Source organism: Strongylocentrotus purpuratus, unplaced genomic scaffold (assembly GCF_000002235.5).
Source record: "Strongylocentrotus purpuratus isolate Spur 01 unplaced genomic scaffold, Spur_5.0 spur5_scaffold_3, whole genome shotgun sequence".
NCBI lineage: Eukaryota > Metazoa > Echinodermata > Echinoidea > Camarodonta > Strongylocentrotidae > Strongylocentrotus > Strongylocentrotus purpuratus.
Window position 1 is genome coordinate 31895570 of NW_022145609.1, and position 22148 is coordinate 31917717.

Genomic DNA, 22148 nt, shown 5'->3' on the forward strand with positions numbered 1-22148 from the left:
TTTGTTTCGTCTGTAGTTTTGTTGGCTTACCTCGAAGGCAATAACATTTAAAAATTGCCCTGCTCAGATGTCTGATACACCATATCACAGACACTGATAACACGTAGGGCTATGCATCTCAGATTTAACATTGTTAAACGATGCCTTTAAAAGCTGACACTGAACTGTTATGGGTATTAAAGCTGGTTCTATATAAAGAGAAATTAGTTCTCGCTATCTGTTAAAGGTACATCTTCCCCTGTTATCTAATGAGGTCTTTTATATTTTTCGTTTTGCTCCATGTACTTGATATATTTGTATGTGAATATTAACATTTGCCCGTTCTTCTTGTGTGTTTCACCTTTACAGGTACCTGAGTAGAGGGAGCCCTTCTGTATGCGAGACATCCATCTGGTAGACCTCTGTAGTTGATTTTTCCCTTTTTCTTTCATTTCAAGACTATCGTGTTTGTACAAAATAAGTTGAAGTATGTAAGCATAAGTATAGGTTAAATAATGTTACATGGTCATGTATTCATTCATTGTTCTTACTACAAAAAATAATTTCAGTCAAAAATTTCTACAACATTGCTGTAGTGGCAATTTGGTATAAGGACTCTTATTCATAAAACATTGCTAAGCCTCGTTGTCAACTAACTATGTACTATAGCTGATGTAATCAGTTGATGAGTAGCTTAGTAATGTTAAATGAATGTGAGCCCTGGGACCCGTTTCACAAAACTTGTCATCAGTGACAAATGACAGTCTTTGTTATAAGCTACTGAAATCCTTGCCTCTGATCGGATATCAGCAGATTTGTCTCACATTATTGTCATTTGTCATTGAATAAAGGCTTTGTGAAACGCCTCCCTCCCCCAGGTGTTTTCTTCATTTCAGACCATATGCTGTGCATGTTAAGCATGCATACCGTAGTCCTGTACGTGCAGTAGAAATTGTGTGTGAACAGAAGTGCATAAAAACAAAAGGGACACCATTCTCTGTGTGCTTGCTTCAGCTCATTAGAAGTCCCGCCATGATTCTCAAGGCTTTTATCTTCTCTCCGGAAGTTTGTTGCCAGTTTGAGTTAATTGTTTAGTCTGCAAACCTGATTTATATAAATCATTCATCACACATTTCCCAGTTCGTGCGTTCATCTAATGCAGCGCATACCATTGTAAAGTGAAAACCATTCGATCACGTCTTAGGCTATTCACACTACTGTGGAATAGCATTTTACACTGCACAGTTTATATGACTTTGATAGAGTTTGATCATACCCTCGTACTTGCACTACCTCAGGTGAAAATAGTAATAATCATGATAATGCTTTGTTTTTGTATAGGTAGTGCATATCACATATTTATCAATGTCTCTAAGAGTCAAATAGACAGAGTAAAAATCATATATGGAAAAGGTAAATTCATGTATTCTCTATATTTTGAAGCAGGGAGAAAAATTCTACTTTTGATGGTCTGTATCAGACACGAGCATTATTGAAAACAAGCACAAATGTTTGGAATCAGATATCTAGTTTTTAAATCGTGTTTATGATCAGTACCGTAGCCCATTGAGAGAGAGATAGTTACAACAGTTCATTACTCAATGAGTTAAATGATGTCATACTCTTCTCTCTGTTCCTCAGCACCAGTATTTAGGCTATGTGTGAAAGGCAAAAGTGTACTTTGGGTAAGAAATGTTGGTGAATTGTGATACATATTCATCATGTGTAAGGAATTGTATGTACTGGATTACTCTCTTTGCTAAATGTGACTCTATACATCTGTCTGTGGAATCTTCAAAAGATTCTTCGTTAGCGACTGCCTGCAGTCATGAATATATGCGCAGAGGCATTTAATGAGGACATGGCAGCAATGGTACACTAACTTGTGGTAGAAAAGTATTAACATTTCCCTTTTTTGGAGCTGTTCTTCTGAAATATACTAAAAATCAATTATCTTCACTGCTGACATTAATCAATGAAAAGTGATTATTTTAATTGCATTGAGACGAGTGATCCATTCACCAGGGGGGCGATTCATAAAGCCTTTTTTCAATGACAAATAACACAAATCAGTAACAAATCTGCTGATAACCAATCAGAAGCAAGGATTTCAGTAGCTTATAACACAAATTGTCATTTGTCACTGATAACAACTTTTGTGAAAGGCCCCCCAGGTTTTCAGTCAAGATGCTGAGATTACGAATCTGTTTGTATGCCCCTACACAAGGTATTCTATCCACATTTGTCTCTCTCCACTCAGGAGTAGAAAATGGGTACTTCAAATATTGTAATCAATGTTGGGGGAAAGAGTATGAATAAGCAAGCAATGCCTAACTGAAATATGTGACTGCTTTACCTTGCTATGCTGAAGATACAAAGGTATCACTAATTTCCAAACTGAAAGTTTCCTAAATATTGATAACCAAGAGTGTAAACCTATATTCTGCTCATAAGCAACATGATTATTCATCATAAAAAATGAATCATGTTCCAACTTCTTTATTTTCACAGTCTCTGTAAAGGTATAATCAATCATTATATTATATTTAGTGATACATAATACATATATTAAATCTAACTTATTTCTGACTTGCATAATGGTTGTGTGCACATCAATACTATCCACAATGATCAATATGATCACTTTTATGGGGAATATTTATCTATACTTTTGGGACTTACTAATTCTTTAAAGGAGTAGTCGGGTGTTGTGAATTATTTTTGTTGCAAATACAAAAGTGTTTACTTTTAATTTGATCACTATATGTTGAGCTTTTGTTGTGTACAGCTTTGAGATACATGTACAGTTGTATATGTGTGAACTCGTGGTGAGTGCGTATGTGTGTTGGAAGAAGAGTTGTAATACAGGGTGTCTGCTAAAAAATAAAGGAAATTAAAGTTGCTCAATGATCCTGTTTTATGCTTTTATTAATGTTTACGTCAATGAAAAGCTTGATTTCTCTTCTTTCATATGACACTAAAAATAAGAATGTCATGCATGCAATATGATACAAATCATATAACCTGGCAAAATCGTGGGGAAATCAAGTTTTTTCTGGATAAAAAGGGAAATTAATGGGATAAAAATATATAAAGCAATTGATAAATAGTGAGGCAATGATGTCACAAACTGAAAACCAAATTGGCAATTAATTTTGTGGTTTTCTAACTTCCATAGCTTTTCATACTTTACAACAACAAAAAACTTTCTCATTATTTATCTGATTTTACTTAATTTTTTTTGGCTCTGTTTCTTTTGTTTTGCTGCATCTATTGAAAGCAAATTTGCAACTGATCTTTGCAATCGATTGCAACTCAACTTTCTTGCAATGCCCCGCTAGTCCCTCTCTCTACACCCCCCCTCTCTCTCTCTCTCTCTTTGCCACCAATTCTTGCTTCCCTTTCATAAAAACGTAAGAATAAAAACAAACGGAACAAGCGTGAATTAAATATGTATATTTTTTATTTAATTATTTAATAATTTGTACAATATATACAGCATAATAAATTCTACTTCTATTTCTAATCTGCCAATCCTCGGCCTGCAGCTATTCTTAGGCCTGCTCCTCTATCATCATCTCCTTCATCTTTATCTCCTCCTCTTCCTCCTCCACCTTCATCTCCTCTTCCTTCTCCTCCTCCTACATCTCCTCTTCTTCTGTGCTGTCTCTATGAATACAACAACTTGTGTCTTTCTCCAGTTTTCCCCCCATTTCTTGCCCTGCGGTTGTCATCGGGCCCGTCCCTTTCTCACCTCTAGCTCCTGCTGCTCCTGCTCCTGCTCCTTTCCCTCCAACATCTTCTCTGCCCCGATACAGTCTTCATTGATTTTATCAAACTTTCCATCTAAATCGTTCTTTATATTGAATGTTATCTCTACTCCATCATGCTTCTTTTCCTTTATCAATCTATATACTATAGACCAGTTCTGGATTCAGTCCCCCTATCCACTAGTCCTTCTCCTCCTGCAGTTCTACAAGTTCTACATTCAAGTTAAATATGCTACAGTGTCTGCTATAAATGATTTTGCCCTTCCCCCTTCTCCCAATCCCCTTCCGATAAATAAACTAACAAGAGGATGACCCGGGGCCATCCTCCCCTTCTGCTGCCAGCCGCATTTTGTAAAGTTGGTCAATGATTTCTTGCACAGTTGGCCTCTGTTCTTCATCAGCCAGGTAGATTTGCGTACTCGAAAACTCGAAATCATCATACCTCATGGCGCGACCTATGGATGCTAGCAATCTACCTAAGGAGTAGACATCGCTGGATGTTGAGCAGGGCCTGGCGTCCAACACGCATTCAGGGGCAATATGGCAACACCCTCGGCAGCTACGGTAGAAATCAATTTGCTCTTCATCCAGAGGCATTACAAAAGGAGTGGCGATTTCAGAAGCCCATCCCAGGTTGATGATCTTGGTTTGCCAGAGTCCAGACTCCTCGACAACCAGTACGTTGTCTTCTTTGAGATCATTACACAGGAATCCATTGGAATGGAGCGCTTTCAGTCCTTCTGCAACATCATTGAGGACATTAAACCACTCATCTCTGGTGAGATCGGTGTATAGCTACGATCCTCGGACTTATTTCCAACGAACTCCATGGCCAAAACTGTCTGGTCATCTGCGATGTCAAAGCTTCCATAGAAGGTAGGAAACCATGGGAGGCCACTGATTGCTTGATGAATCCTGACCTCGTTTCTGAAGCACTCTCCTGGGTATTCCACGAGCTTGGCAGCGACGGGGATCTTCGAGACTGCGTGACGGAAGAGGAAGACAGTTCCTGCGACACCTCTTCCAAGTTCAATGCTGCACCTCGTCTCCGCCCAAGGGATAAGGTCGGACATCTTGGAGACCATCATCTTCCCATTACATGGTGGCTCCAGACCAGGCGCGTACACAGGGGGGGGGGGGGGTTAGGGGGTTAACCCCCCCTTTGGTATTTTTTTGTGTGTAAACCCCCCCCCCCCCCCCATTTTTTTAAATTTTTTTTTAAATTAAAATTAATTAATAATTATTAAAATAAAAAATAAAAAATAAAATAAAATATTCCCATGGTTGACCTAAAAAGGTGACCTTACCCCCCCCCCCAACGGAGCCAAATGTCAAATTTTCAAATTTCGACCAAAAAAAAAAAAAGTGTCCTCTTACCCCCCCCCCCCCCCCCCCCCCCCCCCCCCCCCCCCTGCGTACGCGCCTGCTCCAGACAGCTGACCATACTGGTGATTGCAGAAACACCTCATTTCCTCGGAGCAGAGATCCTACTTGGTGGTCTGAAGGCATCCCCTGCCCTGAGTGTCTTCAAATTTTGATAGGGGCATTTATAAATAAAAGGTGAATAGAGGCATTTATTAAAAGGGGAAAGGTCCCTTATTAGAAAGGAAAAGGGGCAGGAACATTGTTAAAAGGAAAATTATCAGAGGTGAATCGGGGCATTTATCGCACCTGAAAAGGGCATTGACTAGATATGAAAAGGGGCACGTATGAGAATGAAAAAGAGGCGCTTATGATAAAGGAAAATGTGCATTTGTTGAAAAAAAAGGGGCACCGATCAGAACTTCATATGGTCATTTATCGGAGGTTTTTATGAGAAAGGGGAAATGCCTCTTATTAAAAAGAAAAAGAAGCACATGTTAAATTAAACCGGTACTTATCAGAGATGAAAAGAGGTAATTATGAGAAGGGGAATGGGCACTCATTAGTTTGAAAAAGAGCATTTAATGTAAAGGAAAAAGGGGCAAGTGTCAAAATAAAAGGGGCAGTTATTAGAAGTGAAAAAGGGGCACTCATCGTAGATGGAAGGAGCCCTTTTCAGGAGGGGAAAGGGGCACTTGACAAAATATAACGAGCATCTCTCAGATTAGAATAGGGGCAATTATCGGAGGGGAGGGGTACTTATCTGAAGTAGAAAGGGTAACTTCTAGTATCTGAAAAACGTAATTTACCAGAGATGAAAGGGGCACGTGTGAGAATGACAAAGTAGGCTTTTTAAAGGCGAAAGGGGCATTTATGAGAAGGGCAAAGGGCTCTTTTATTTTAAAAGAGGGCACTTATCAAAAGTGAAAAGGGGCACTTATGAGGATGGACACTTATTGCAAATAAAAAGGGGGACATTTCGAAGGATAAGGGGCACTTATCAGAGGTGAAAAGGGGAAGGGGCACTTTTACAAAGTTATAGGAGCACTTGTAAAAGTTATTTAAAAAAAAACTTTTTCCAATGTAAAGAGGGGACTTTTTATAAAGTCAAAGAGGCACTTTTCCTATATACAACTGGGAACTTTTAGGGTACTTGTAAAATGGAGGAACACGTTGCCCCCTTGCCCCTCGGGAGCGCCGCAACTGACCACCACTACCGTGTACATTTTAATCAATTACTATTTTAGACGTTTTAAGGGATTTGCAAACGCGTTTCTTAATGCGCACGCTTCATACATTCACACTCCACACTCTTCTTATATTTGTATCACTTTCTTTCTATCTACCCCTCTCCCCTCCCCCTCTCCCTCCCCCCCTCTCTCTCTCTCTCTCTCTCTATCTCTCTACCATCTCTTATCTTTTTTTATAAGTTATCAAATTTTGCTCAAACTTTTTTTTTGATTGGTTTGTCTGATTGTTATGCTTCTATTGAAAATAAGTTAAATATGATAGACTTATTGAACGCTTACTTATAGCACAATGGCAAACATTGTCAAAAAATCAACTTAAGGGCAATTTCAATACCATATGCTTTCGGTGCTTAATATTATGTTGTCTCTGGAGAAAAATGTGTTTTTATACAATACACCCAGTAGTAATACTACAACATAATTCACAACTGAGTTCTTTGTAGTACTGTGTGAAAACGTATATTTATTGTCTAATACAAAGTTGAAAGATTGAACAGTAGAAGACACTAGTCGACATAGGTTGTCCACGTTTCATACTCAATCGAGGTCCATTCTGAATAATTGGAAACACTTACTTAAGGCTCGTACAGATATGACGCGGTAATCACCCACAAAACAACCGCCGCGGTAAACACCCACAAAACAACCGCCGCGGTTTATATAAATGGCGACTGCGCGCAACAAAGGTTCTGCGCGTTTTCACTGAGCTCTGTGTTATAAGATACAGAAGTGTGAATCGTATGACACTTTACGCTATCTGCACAAAAATAACGCGGCGGTTTTACCGCGTTATATTTTACCACCGCCCGTCCGCCCCCATACCGAAAAAGTTCCGAGGTGCTTTGATTGGAACTCTATATCTAAGAGACTTCAAGTGTGACCAATTCCCGTTGGAACAGAGAAAAACATTACGAAATGACTAGTGCAGACTTTAATAACAAACTTGAAATATGAATGCATGAATACAAATATGAATGTATAGCTTTCACAGCTATTGGTCAATCCTGCAAATTACCTGTGTGAAATAAATTTACAAATAATTTATAAAGGTAACATGATACTTTGTATTGTGTGCCAAAACAGCTACTTTATCATAATCATTATTACCTTTGTTATAATAATTATTATTATTTTTATCATTATTATAATTATGATTCTTTGTATTATCATTAAGTTGTTATCATCATTATTATTATCATCATCATTATTTCTATCATTAGAAGTAATATCATGTATAATATGTATTGTTATTTTATTCAATCTGGGGTGTACTTATCATATTTTCACACGTTAATGATGTTTTTGGATTGATTTGAGAAAGAAAGAAAACAAAAATGTTTTGGTCTCTTTTCAAAGTTTCTACACAAAGGCTTTCAACACAGTTTTACCGATATTTATACCATCCAGTTATTCCAATCATGTTGTCAAAGATTGTCAATAATAAAATTGAACATGCGCTATATTATATATATATATATATATATATATATTTACGATAGTCCTTTTGTGCAATAATTAAAACTAATGAAAGTCCTTTTGTGCGATAATTTACAAAAAATCATACAAAATACAATTGATCACAGCTATCGCCTAGAATTCGACAACTACTCAAATTGATAAAAATAAACACATATTTAACCGATTCCGTAGACATACACAATCATATGTTGTGAACATATTCATACAATGATGCCACTGAATCGAAACGCTATTTATGATGTTCTGTTTGCCAAAGCAAAACAATTATATAATTTCTTCCATATTCTTGTGTTTTCTATCAAATTCTATATACCTTAAAAGAATACTTCTTTATTAAAACGTAGGATTGCATTGAAGAGCGTAAAATTGTAATGTGGCGAACGAACAAGCAATTAGCGTATACTATCTGAGTATGTGTGCGTTATCAAGACATAATTATACAACATTGTGAGACACTTAAGACAATCATTCCGTATATATATATAGATAAATCTCTACATTCAGAAAAAGGGTAATCGACCTCGTATGCACCAGGCATTAGTTTGGTTGCTGTAAGATGAAAGAATTAATGAAAAAACATCATTTATAAAGACTACACATCAGCTTCATTTGCCATTCTTTTTAATTGTGATTCAGCTAAACAACAAACTTACATTCTATTTTTAATGAATTCATATAAATTCTCTCACGCTATCAAGAATGATTTTTTTTACAGTGTTTACATAACAAAAACATTACCTTATTTACATGTATGTGATCATTTAATAAATTACTCCGTACAGACAAACAAAAAAGATGAACAGCCGAAGCGTGTTTATATTTGGTCGCGAGAAAGCTCGTAAATGAAATACTGGACTCAACCTTTCAACTTTTGAATCCGTCGTTTTTTTCGTCTATAAAATATTGATAATAAATACCGGATTAACATCAATCTACGATCAATTTGACAGTTTATGATATGGTATAAATGACTTCCTTAATGACTGTAAGTCGAAATTAAAAGGGTTTTCTCCGTTATCACAAAATAAAGGAGAAGACAACGTTTCTTGGTATATTTTATTTAAACAAAAATCTAATAAAATGTAAATGATTCAACTGCTTAAGGCGATCTCGAATAGCTCCTCTTTATGTCCAGATTTCAGCGCCGAAGAGAGAACAGGATTGAAGCTAAGGTCACCAGGGCAAAGGTCAAAGGTTGAAGAGGTTTTATGCTTGTTGCAGAACCACCTCCATCTCCTACCGATGGAGTACTCGGAGACGCTGTGATATTTATTTTTAAAAAAGGAAAAGATTAAAATTTAAAACAAATTGAGATGGGAAGTACTTTAGAATTAATGAAACAAAACTGCTCCCATCATTTTGATTAGAGATAATTTTTAATTAAGATTTTTTTTCTAGTTCAGATTATTAAACTTTCACATTACTTAATGCGTTACTGCGAGAAGCAAGAGTAAACGTAGGTGACGAACAATCATACGTCCCCTGCCCCTTTTGTTTCCATATGTTTACAATGTGATATGATTATTTTGGGGATTAGCCCTGACAAGCAACTTTCTTTGTGTTTCCACCCCCTCTGCATACTGGTTCATCATTTACCTCGCCTTGTCACTTGATCGTTTTTCTTATTATATATGTTTTTCTTTTTTTTGTATGATGGACATTATTTATATTTGCATGTTTTATATTTTTTAAAGGTATAGACAAGTTCTAGTCATGCGATCGCATTGTGAAAGAAACGTTGTGGAATAGATCAGAAAAGGTTGATCATCTAGCATAAAAGTAGTGGTGAGTACTGCAAGGTTCTGGAATCATCAAAAGGATAAGACATTTGGCCCAGTTTTTGATAAAGTTACAAGCACTGTACACAGAAAGATGTATATGGGACAACGCGATATCTATCCAGTCCGGATAGATAATATAATTTACCAAATATATCAAATAGTAGGCGGTTTCCCGGCAAAATTTGTATCATCACATATTAGTAAAAGCATATGCTTTCATATGATTGGTACTAAGAGCTTCTATTTCATTTTTTGAGAGAGGGGCGTTTCCAAAACTGGTCCATACCTTTAATTGGAATGTTGAAAAATAAATGAATGAAATGAAATGAAATGAAATAAGACACAAAACGTGTGACACTCGTTGAAACTAGTTTAAATATAAAAAGAATAATATGAATTGCAAGGTGTGATACTTTGTACTAAAAAAATGAACTTCATTCAGTATCGCAGAGTGGAAGTGACATATAAACAGAGAGACAATTATGACAAGTTTTTTAAGATGAGGTATTTTTCGAAATTGAAAATTGGTCATCTCGGGTTTTTACTACCATGAAATAAACCAGAAACAGGCCTTTAAAAAAGGTTTATCCAATTCAAGTGTCACTGCCTACAACGTTGTTGAACGTTAAACTACTACTATTTATCTTTGACAACATCATTAGATTTTGTTATGGTGTTCATGGTATAAGACATAGTAAGTCATGTTATCACGATCCATATGAAGGGGAATGATGTTTCAATTTAGTAATTTAGGTATCTTCTCCAAACCCAGAGGTCGATTCTAACATTTTCCCCACACATTATGATCTCTGCTTTCTACCACCCTAGTACACTCTTACGGTGTCTTTCCACTCCATGCCTTCATGTTCGCCTCCAAAATAAGTATCGGATTCCCTCTTGGTATGTCACCTTCTACTTTTCCTTCCAATCAAATTATAGATCAAGAGACTATTTTGCCTTTCTTTCTTCAACCATTCCTATCAGGATATAAAGTTTAAACCCTGCCATATCGACCTTGTAAGTTTTCATATCTTTCCATTGTCCATACTATTCTCATCATTCTCCTGCAAATCCAAATTTAGAAATGTGATTTCCTTTACTATGCATATTCTTTGTTCAGGTCCATGTTCCTGCTCCATAAAACAGACAAGGCAAAGCAATTTAAAGTCCCATTCTCAATTTAATTCAATTTCTTGATGCAAATAAGTCTTTCATTACCAGGAATGTATTCCGCGCAATTTCAATCCTTCTTTTGCTGTCTGCCTCACAACTGGCATCATCAGTGACATTTTGTCCTATAGGTAGATGTTATTATTGACCTGCTCAATGACATGGCCATCTAGTTCCAAACAGAGTCGAGGCTTTTCCCATGCCTTACTGTAAACCATAGACCATATGTATTCATAATATTATGCAGCTAGCCAAACTCTTCACTTTTGAATTTTATAACATCCAGCAATTTTGTATCACTATGAGATGAGCAGAGATGTATGACTACATTCGGAGGGATCGGTTATTTAAAGGGAAACAATAATGTATTAATAGAGCACAAAATCGCTATTCTTGCGAGAGAATAAAGTCCCTCATTTAAACGAAAGGACAATTAGATGATGAGAATGAGAAGGGGAAAAATGGTTGATTTTTATCTTGAAAAGAAGTGAGGTATGCAAACAAACACATATGTGTCTGAGAAAATAATGTTAGTAAATTAAAAGTAAATAATCGTGATTATTGTGATTAAAGACATAGTGCTGCAGAAGTGGTTCAACCGTTGGAAATTGTGAAATGTATGAGTGCAGTAAAAAAATTATGTATGATCAGGAAATATAAATGAAAGGAAAATGAGATGATGAAAATGAGAACAAAACGCGTTGATCATAATCTTGAAAAGAAGTGAGGCATGCAAAACTAAACACATTATGGCCCGAATTCACAAAGGAGGTTTTTCGACAAACCTTGGTTTTAGTACGTCATATGACGCGTTTTTACGCGTTTTTTACAAACCTGGTTTGTAAAGAACAAAAGGAGGTTTGGCGAAACAAAAGGAGGTTTGTCGTCAAACCTCCTTTGTGAATTCGGGCCAATGTGTCTGACAACTCTCGAGGGAGTTTATTTCCCTTTGTGATTACGATGCTCCGAACAGGTTTATTTAGGGGGAAACATGAATAACTCAGTGAGGTGAAAATTATATGACAGTAATTCCCGTGGATAAAGTGCTGATGGTCGATGCATTTTGATTTCTTCTCCTTTTTAAAAAAGATGACAAGTTGTAGGCATACATATACTGGCCTCCAATGACCACAGTTTCTGACTAATATTGGAATTATAGGTATCTGACATAAGTCTAGACAAGATACTCTTCTCAGTTGGTTTAATAATAATAATAATAATGATAATAATAATCTTTTAAAGTCCACTCCAAATTTTATTAAGTTAAACCGAAAATAGAAATTATTTTTGCCCAATTGATCGTGAACCCGGTAGCCACTGAGCAGCGCCGCGGATCGACGTTGCTCTATCCCTTATTGTTGAATGCCAAACAAGGTAGCAGCAACGTCTTAACGTTCGAGGCGGACGCTCTACTGACTGAGCCAACCTTTAACAGCAACTGTTCATCTCTATTTCGTTTATATTTTCTTTTTTTCCCGGTTTTCCTTCATTCCGCTGAATTCGATCGAATTTCAGATTCAGATTGATTGAATTGCCGTTTCCATAATCATACGCGCGAACAGGTGTATAATATCAATTAAGCTAATTAGCACCAATACAATCGGATGAAAATGATGCGTTTTATGAATCTGATTTGAAATTGTTACTAAAATAAATTATGAAATTTGTTTCTTTGAGAGCGACATGCTAAAAACCCTAGGCTTGTATCTTACATGTCAACAACATTCACTATGAATATGACGGACAAAGAAAGAGGACAAAATATACAGTTCCTCATTCTACCCTCAACAATTGCTGTAGTAGACAAAGGAACATCCCTTCACTGCTTTTATGTAAAAATGTGTAGAACAGGTGAATATGCATGTGACACCTGTTCTACACATTTGTACATAATAGCAGTGAAGGGATGTCCTTTGTCTACGATAGCAATTGTTGAGGGTAGAATGAGGAACTGTATATTTTGGCCTCTTTCTTTGTCCGTCATATTCATAGTGATATTTGAACCCATTTCTTGTTCTGCTCATCAACACTTTAGAAGAAAGTAACACATTTATAGAAAAGTTATACTCACGAATGATAGATAGTTTATGATGATAAGAGTTATAGGCGTGATTGATTTAGAAGAGTTTGGAAAGAAAGGCGTAGAGGATGACACTCAGGGATAGAAGCAGAGACATGTTAGTCGACACAAGACGGTTTCCGGCACCTGTAAAGAGGATTGTATGTTATTCAATAAACGTCCAAGAAACGCGATCGCAGAGCTTTTCGAGAAATCAACTCAAAGCACTTTCTTTACCTCATTCCACGGAAACCGTGATAGAATGGACCATTTTGGTAATAATTTTTGGACTGATACGTGTGACGTCCATTCAAGGCAGTGCATTAAAAGGAGGTCAATCGATCGTAGCAATCCGCGTTGTCGTTGTGCAAATCTAAAAGTTCCTATTGTAACCAAATCTCATGCATACGTCTTTGTGAAGTCCCTCGATACGAATTATTGCAATCCTCTGTTACGAATGATTGTAATTCAAAAGTCAGAATGCGAACTGCGTACACTAGTTGATGCCAGGTAGGACAAACATTATAGCTTGCAAATGTAATATATGCATTTTGAATTCTGAGTTATTGCAAATAAAATCATTAATTATAGGTGAATAAAGTATTTGAATTAAGGCACTTCACAAAGACGTTTGCATTAAATTTGGTTACATTGCGAAAACGATCTATTAAGGAATATCGTAATAGGTGATGAAAAAGGTTATTGAAAATGCCTTAGGTGGATTTTTCGAAAGTCTTTGCGACCGTTTAAAAAATGGAAAGCCACACTGACATACATACATTTAAAAACAGAATTGTTCATACCCCAGTAAATTTGATGTTTTGTGTGTTTTTCGTTACTCACGAATTAAAGGTGGGCTGGTTGAATTAGGGCATTTGTTGAATACTTAAATAAGATGTAAGCTTCAATTTGACACATCCTCAAGAAACATAAATCGGGACATTTTTTCGCATACTTAACAAATTATAAAACTTGGTCAGGGTATGAACAACTTAGTTGTTAACTGTATCTACACAGAATTATTAAAACAAAAAATAGAAAATGAAATTTGATGATTGCAGAAATCGATGGATTGTTTAGAAATGACAAAACAAACAAAAACGTAAGCCGAAAATATAAAGTTTTTTTTTAATTGCAGCATCATGTCAAATAAATAACAAAGTCACTGCTGTTTTAAAAGCTTTACAAGTCATGACGTATACAACGGGTTACTACATTAATTTTTCAAGTACGCATTCATTTACAGAGGACATGCTATTATGAAAGTTACATAATTATGACGTATAAAACAGGGTTTAATTATGGAATGAGGCTGCGTTAATGTTTCAAGAAATTATTAAACACATTCAATGCAATTATGAAAGTCAAATGACGTTTAAAAAATGTGGTTCATGAAATGAAATGAAATGAAATAATAAAAAGTGGCCAACGCATACTAGTCTTTTATGAACAAATAGCAGTTTGATCATAATATATTGAATGAACCCAATCTTTTTTGAATCAAAGAAAACACATATTACTACTCCAAGACCAATTCATTATGTAAAGACATACAAGAAATGAATTTGTTAGTAAAAAAAAAACAGTAAGAAACATTTGGTATATATTCACTGCAACGGTGATGAATCACAGCAATAGGTAGATGATGAGAGAAAAGTGAAGCATTGTCCCCCCCCAAAAGAAGAAGAAGATGATTCATAAAGAAAAGAGGCAGAATTTTTCTAAAGCTACGTAATACTCATAAGAAATGATCCCCTATAAAATTGTAACATATTTTCCTATACAATCCGAGAGTACTATACCGCTTTGAGAGGGCCTTCGGTCCTGAAAAGCGCTCTATAAGAACTAGCTATTATTATTATTATGCCTTGATACATTTTCTAGAAGTGACCATGTTTTGTTTGTAACAGGGCCAAAAAATGGTCCTTTGAGGGTCTACTGGAGAGCCAATTTATTATTTCATTTCTTCCAACAACAACAAAATGAATCATAGAAATGGAGTACTTACTGCACGGCCTGATACATGTGTTGCCAGTGACCATGGGTGTCCTGCCATGATATTGGACCACACCGTCCATGACGGATCCGAACCCTTCCCCGGGCTTGGGAAGCAGCAGCCTGGCGCAGCCGCTGTCCTCATCGGTGAAGACGAAATCCTGAATGATGACAATGGGTGATGACGATTAAAAATGGGAGAAACCCCAGTAAACACAAAGCAAAATTCACAATTTTAGGATAATTCTTCGCCTAATGGCTCAGTGGTCACTTCTCCGGAAGGTCCTCCGGTTTCGATCTTTACGCTCTCAAAGCTCAGGAGTATACCTCTTCTTCCAAATCTCGATACTACATGTAAGTGGAGGATATAACCTTTGCTCAGGCAAGGCCTTCATTGTAGATGCTATCTCTTGAGAGAGTTTCGTAATAGCAAAAAAACGTATCTGTTTGATTCGGCATAAATTATAATTAATTGTTGTCTTTGATTTCATAATCTAAATGTTGTACTTTATGGAGATGCTTTTATGTGGTTTATTTTATTTTTGCACAAGTCCTCCGTTTGAATTTTTCCAAGTGGATTTGGCACCATACAAATCTCATCATCCTTAAAATATTTTTATATTACTAATTATACTCACGTTGCTGTCACCGGTATTACGCAGACGATTAAATTTGACATTGAGAATACCACCTTGGTAGTTCATATCTAGGACAGTCAGTCCATCGCTGTTGGCATCTTCCTCGACGCCGGCTACGCTTTTACCGTTGAGCTGGTAGTCCTTAACTTGTATCATACCATCATCACCGTTTATCCATACAAGGATAGCATCAGAACCAACCTGTAAGGGGGTGGGCAATAATGATAATGAAAAACATGTTAAAGCGGTACTGAACTAATGAACTATCTGCCCTAGCGTATTGTTCATTGCACAGCGCCATAATTATACTGAGGGGCGTTTCACAAAACTTGTCATCATTTACAAATGACAGTTTTTGTTATAAGCTACTGAAATCCTTGCTTCTGATTGGTTATCAGCAGATTTGTCACTGATTTTTCATCATTTGTCATTGAAAAAAGGCTTTGTGAAACGGGTCCCTGGTCAACTTGCCAACAGTGCATAACCTAATACCCAATTTCCACTTCACAGACAGAATATTCGGTGCTAGAACTATTAACAGCGCAGCTATACTAGAGAAGCAGCGACTTGCGGGACTATTTTGCGGTAGTGCTTCCGGTATATACAGTATGGCTTTAACAAGAGCAAATTATAATGTATTGTAATAATAATACTTTTTGTTTACCCGGGGAAGCGTCAGCAGCATCATTGCTGTACTTCCTTAGGGTCCTGCATTTATTATTATCCCAGTGTGGCACCTCGGTTAGGACTTCTGATATAATTCCACCCATAGGTTCTCAAAATGTGATTTAAAAAAAAAATCGACTTAACACATGAATGAATAAAGGCCCATGTTACTTGTGAATCGTCATAAGGCCAAATAATAAACAAACAAAAAACATGTTTAGCGTTCTGCTTCTTTGAAAAATAGGAAGGAGGAGGCCCTTTTTTTTTTCTTTTCAAAATGGTCACTCAAAATGGCCGCTCGGTACATTTTCCCTGACAGTCGGGCTATTTTTCAAGATGGCCGCCGACATATAAAAAATAATAAAATAAAAAAAGATCAGAAATAGATCCATTTTAGCAGTGTTTTTCATGTTTTTTTTCATGAAAATTTTTTTTCTTCAAAAAAAAAATAATTCAAAAAAAAAAATAATAATACAAAAATAGGAAGCGGCCCCCAAAAAGGAAGTGGGCGGGGACGCTGAACATGTAATGGCCTAATATTCATCCCAAACTACAGTGGCACTCTTATACTAACCATAGCTCCGTTGCTAGAGAAACCGATTCCGGTCCACTGGTCCATGGCTATTGGTGTGTTGATTGTGACGTCATAGCTGTCAGTGTCTGTTATGTAATCAATGGTGACCCGCATGTCACAGCGAGGTCCATTGCAGTTAGTGCCCTCAACGGTCTCCTCCGTGACGCACCTATCCGAAATTGCACTGGGATCCGCTGTTAAGTGATCGAGGTAAATTGAATTGTATTTATCAAACATGCAGGTATTGCTAATTTTTTTCAACAAGACACAAAGAAGAAAATAAAGCTATATAATTTCAACAACAAAATATTTAGAATGACCAGTACAATTCATTCGTCGATCTCGATCTTACTCGATCATTTCAGGTTGATTTTCTTTTATACAATTTGCTAGGCTGAGTATGACGTCACTGTAATCTAATTTCACGATGAATACGACATTTTCATCTGCATTGGAAAAAAGCAAACTCTAGGTAGGCCTATGTTGGAAGTAATTAATTTAAGATTTTTCCTCTTTGGAGGAAACATCAGTATTTGTATTTCGTCCACATTCTAAGATGGTTGTAGCACCGATTTTGTGATACAAATTTTTGAGGAAAACATATAAAACAACGCAGAAAAGCACTCACGCCCCCCCCCCCCTTAGAAAAAAGCAAACTGAAAAGGGTAACAAAAAAGAGGCAGAACAAAGGGGAAATGATAACGGGAGAAAGAGGTCACGGTTTTACATGTAGGGAGCATTGAATACCGCATTAAATTTATTAATATAATCATCAAATAAATAAGGAGAGAGAGAAAAGGGTTAGATAGTTAGATATATAGGTGGGTATAGATGGATAGAGAGAGAAAGAGAGAGAGAGAGAGAGAGACGGAAAGGGAGAGAGAGAGAGAGAGAGAGAGATGGAAAGCGAGAGAGAAAGAGAGAGAGAGAGAGAGAGAGAGAGAGAGAGGAAAGGGGCGGGGGCAGAGAGATGAAGAAAAAAAAGTAAAGTGAAGGAGAAAGATAGAAGTTGTATATAGAGTAAGATCAAATAAGATACAATATGAAAACAATGATTTAAACTTACCATAGAAGTTGAGGTTTGGGATGACTCCACGCTGATCTGGGCTTGTACCGTGGTACTTGAGTTCGTCCCTGCGGTAGAACATGTAATCACTGGCTTGGCAAACTTCGAGACCACTAGGTGGGTTGTGAACATAGCGACCAAATTCCTGCCCACGAGACCAAATCGCCATCATATCATCGTTGTTGGCAATGGAGTGGTCGGTTTGTTCAGTCGCTAAAAGTGGGAAGGAAAGGCAAAGATATTAGTACAGGTGCATGTGATATCAGAGAATGATAACAAGAAGATTTTTTGCTTTGTTTAAAGAGGAAATGAATAAATAGAAAATAAAAGGAAACAAAATTGGAATAAAGAGGAAATGAGAAGTTGTTCCTCCGTAAGAACATATATTTGGAGTAATGAAGAACGCAATAAATACGAATGTCCTAAAAGAAAATGTACATTCAGTAGAAATATAATCGCCTTCCTCAACATAATCCTCTTCATTATCTCCATCACCACCATCCTAACATTCCTCCTCCTCCTCCTCCTCCTCCTCACTATCATCACCATAAACGTTACATTTACTCTTTTTACCATCACGATCGTTATCATCACTATCAGCATCATAAGTATTGTCAACAAGATCATCATCATGATCATCACCACCATTATTTCAATCATAATCTTCTGTGTCAGCATCTTCATCATCATCACTCCAACCATCATCTTCATCATCGTCATCATTATCATCATCATCATCATCACCACCATCGCTCTCAACATCATCATCATTATCATCATCATCGCCATCACTCTAACCATCATCTTCATCGTCATCATCATTGTCACTTTCATCATCATCATCACTCCAACCATCATCTTCATCATCCTAATCTTCATCATCACCATTATCATCATCTTCATCATCATCATCACTCCAACCATCATCTTCATCATCGTCCTTATCATCATCATCATCACCACCATCATTTCCATCATCATCTTCAACATCATCATCATCATCATCACCATCATCATCACCATCATCATCAATTCATCTCATACCTTCGAGTTTCTTCCTGAAGACGATGCGAGTCCTTCCATCGGCCCACTGGAAACCCATGGCAGCCACCAAGCTGTCCATACCTCCGTAGAACGAATCAAGGCGGGGTGTCGACCGGTCACGCGTGTAGTAGTCATGGATACGTGTCACATTGCCATGGCTTACCATACCGATTGTGAAATCCATGCAGTCCATAGGGTGAAGATTGCTACCTGTTCAGTCATGAGTAATATTTAATAAATCTGGTTAAAATAACCATACTTTTTTTTCTTTTAAAAGATAATAAGATTAATTAGGGCGTCAGAAGGTTTTTATCCAGACTCAGGAAGAGAGAAAAAAAATTTAATCTACAAATCCATACCCAGTGGCGTACGGAGAATTTTGTCAAGGGGGGTGCTTTAAAATTGGATGGCATCATTAATGTGACCCCGCGAGGCAGCAAAGCAGCCGAACAGGAGAGGGTGTTGGAGGAGGTTATTCCATCAAACAGTTGTAGCCGGGGGGGGGGGGGGGGGGGTGGGGTACTCAGATTTGGTTTGGGCGGGGGTGTGCCGCTGAAGCCTCGAAACCCCTCCCCATTTTTAAGGGTCATTTCGGGGGATTTTTCTCGAAGTAAAGCCCATTTTTTTGCAAATTTTGCAAATTTTGAAAAACGGACGTATGTTTTAATAGGGATATTTTTGTTAAAAATGGGACCCATGTTTAGGGATTTTTTGTGAGAAAGCGACCCATTAGAGCGGCACAACCCAGTATGTCTTAATATGTGACCACCCCCGGGTGTTGCAGACGAATAACTGTGAGGCAGTATAGAAAGACGTAATTTAGAGGGGAAATTTAAAACACAATGGAATGAGTAAAAATTTGTATACAAATACATTAGCACCAATATCTAGAGTCACCTGGTTAAAATGCGTATCACCCGAGCAAATTAGTTAGCAAGGCACCGTTGAACAAAACATCAAGTGTATGGATATGGTAATTAATTCGAGAATATAATACACGAAAGCTCACGCTGCATAATATTACTTGGAGAAAATACACAAATAAATGTTGCACAGTTTCCCAAATGCGAAATCATCATTTCAAGAGTTCAGCGGGAATTCTGGAAACTTCTTTACTCTCTCTCTTTCTTTTCTTATTTTGGCCCTCTCATTTCCCTCCATACTTCGTTTTGCCCGTGGCACACATGTATCATGTTTTGTATAATGGAGGGCAAGTCTTATAACTTGTTGGATTTTAAAGGCCCACTGCACTACTTGTAGCTACTTGCGCCCTCTATATAACAAACAATGCCTAATCGGTGACCATTGGTACCCCATGATCCTCTTTTTCTTATGTTAACTGAGAGCTGTGTTGATGAGATAACCACCTGTCCAGTGACCTTGCAGGGCGATATAATCCCTCCTGTCAACTATGGCAGATAAGCTTTAAATGAAGCGTATACTAATTTTGAACTCCACCTGTCGGCCCAGACTGTCTGAGAAGCTAAAAAAGCAATTTGTGAAATTTTGTATTATTTACTTTTTGTTCTCATTTTACTGAAATCAATCATATTTAATATGTATATACTTATAATTTAGTCGTAATATAATCCACTTCTTGAGAAGAGATTGGTAGTGATGAAAAAGATTTCTGTCAATGCTGAATTATAAAAATATATAGTTCAGTAAAGTGAGAACAAAATTGTAAATAATGGCACTCAGCTTAAGCAGTTACAACTTTCTTATAAGTAAATGATTTTGGATTAGTAAATGCTTGAATATTTATTAACCAAAGTGATATTTTAGCAGTATCTAGTGTTTTTACAAGCAAATGTTTTCATTGATGTAATCGATTTTCAACTTTAAAGTCAAACTTCTGTACATTGATGAAAATATGTTAATTTTATGAAGCAATTAGTAGTCTTTACCCCTTACTCTTCAATCCCTTTTCTACTCAATTTATGGCATTTACATTTTAGTTTGCATCTGTTTAGAACAACAACCAACATATTCATATCCAACTGTTTGTTAATTCAATAATGGGGTTAATGAGGATGTTTCAACATTATATCAACAAATCTTTAAAGTCGATATTTCTGAATCTTATATTCCCATTCAAGCAGGACTGCACTACACATACATATTTATATCCACATTTTGTTAATTCAATAATGGGGTTAATGAGGATGTTTCAACATTATATTAACAAATCTTGACAGTCTTAATATCTTATATATTCCCATTAAAGCGGGACTGCACTACTTGCTTGTAGCCAATATATATCAAACAATGCCTAAGTGGTACCAGTTGGTCCCCCATGAACCCCTTTTTCTTATGTTATGAGATGAGATAACCACCTGTCAGTGACCACGCTGGGAGGTCTAATCCCTCCTGGTCAAACGAGTGCAGACAGGTTTTAAGCCTACAATTTATATGAGTAACAATAAATACTGAATGAGACATTGATGAATAATTATGAAATATACTTTGTGTTGCTGAGATTAATTTAAAAACAAAACAAAACAAAAAAACAAAAACAAAAACAAAACGCTATTTTTGGAGCTGCTGCTGCTGTTAGTAAGCCATCACCACAGTTAAGTGAATATCCTAGTTCCCCCTCTCTTAAGCCTACCTGGTTCGGGTTCACCTTCAGCTAGACAAGAAAAACAAAAGTTGTCAGGGGATTGAGTTTGTGCTTAATGGTATGATTTATATTGATAACCCGATTGCATAAAAAAAATCAACTCAAAATCAATTTCAATCGTAGGTCCCATAGAACTCATGTTTCGATTACGATTTTCGAGAGTAGTTATAATCGTGTTTAATTTGAATATCAATTATTGATTACTTTTGTTTTCCGGATACCATCCCCATACCGCGTTTGTTTCATTCTATCTCATTTCCTTTCTCTTTGGTTTAGGCCTTTATTTCTTCATGCTTCGATTCAGTTTCCGCCGTCTGTGTCTTCGACATCGATTTGTAACTCCGTCCTTACTTAAATATTAATCATGTCGTATGGCTCGTATTTGCATGAACCTAGGCACACAAATCCCTGCAATGTACTGAAGTGTAGTAGCATTCACTACATCACTTTTCACGACGCCGTTGATTTGACATTGAGTACACTAGTAGCCTAAAAGAGAACTGATTGGCAAAATACATGACATAAGAGTGATTAAAAAAAGGGAGAACTCAGAGAGTGTCTAACACCTGAACTGAATAACCAAAGTTACATACAAACAAGTCAAGGGATACACAATCTTTGGCCAACGCGTTTCTAGTCGGACACAGTTCGGCGAATGTTGCTTTGTTTGGGCAAGAAAAAATAAGGAGAAT

At 36.8% G+C, this 22148-nt stretch overlaps 3 protein-coding genes across 5 annotated transcripts in view; 1 reads left to right on the top strand and 2 right to left on the bottom strand.

The window, feature by feature from the left end:
• The window catches only part of LOC762952 (cystathionine gamma-lyase), a 40390-nt gene extending 37646 nt beyond the window's left edge, over positions 1 to 2744 (top strand). Inside the window, exon 9 of the mRNA XM_030995703.1 lies at positions 349 to 2744. Coding sequence (XP_030851563.1) covers positions 349 to 360 — 12 coding nt within the window. The 3' untranslated portion in view covers positions 361 to 2744. The remainder of the gene's footprint in view (positions 1 to 348) is intronic.
• Positions 2745 to 4046: 1302 nt separating this feature from the next.
• Positions 4047 to 4822, bottom strand: LOC115928564. The gene is made up of 2 exons (XM_030995887.1): positions 4549 to 4822; positions 4047 to 4489 (listed from the first exon to the last, which is right to left on the bottom strand). Exons 1-2 carry the CDS (start codon positions 4820 to 4822, stop codon positions 4047 to 4049), a joined length of 717 nt encoding a protein of 238 aa, XP_030851747.1.
• Positions 4823 to 6804: 1982 nt separating this feature from the next.
• Positions 6805 to 22148, bottom strand: part of LOC578616 — a 58686-nt gene continuing 43342 nt past the window's right edge. Inside the window, exons 11-18 of one of the 3 annotated variants that reach the window (XM_030996129.1) lie at positions 21445 to 21465; positions 18834 to 19043; positions 17790 to 18002; positions 16724 to 16917; positions 15484 to 15684; positions 14859 to 15006; positions 12863 to 12997; positions 8989 to 9100 (exon numbers count right to left, since the gene is read on the bottom strand). In XM_030996129.1, the coding sequence (XP_030851989.1) occupies positions 12909 to 12997; positions 14859 to 15006; positions 15484 to 15684; positions 16724 to 16917; positions 17790 to 18002; positions 18834 to 19043; positions 21445 to 21465 (1076 nt within the window). In that variant the 3' untranslated portion in view covers positions 8989 to 9100; positions 12863 to 12908. Of the gene's footprint in view, positions 9101 to 12862; positions 12998 to 14858; positions 15007 to 15483; positions 15685 to 16723; positions 16918 to 17789; positions 18003 to 18833; positions 19044 to 21444; positions 21466 to 22148 lie in introns of all 3 variants that reach the window. The other 2 variants (XM_030996127.1, XM_030996128.1) reach the window with 2 other exon arrangements.

Excerpts from the sequence above, each read along its gene's own strand:
- LOC115928564 (XM_030995887.1), bottom strand. The coding sequence starts at position 4,822 with ATGTCCGACCTTATCCCTTGGGCGGAGACGAGGTGCAGCATTGAACTT. Across the intron at positions 4,490-4,548 it reads TGGAAATAAGTCCGAGGATC|AAGGACTGAAAGCGCTCCAT; the intron begins GTAGCTATACAC and ends ATGATGTTGCAG.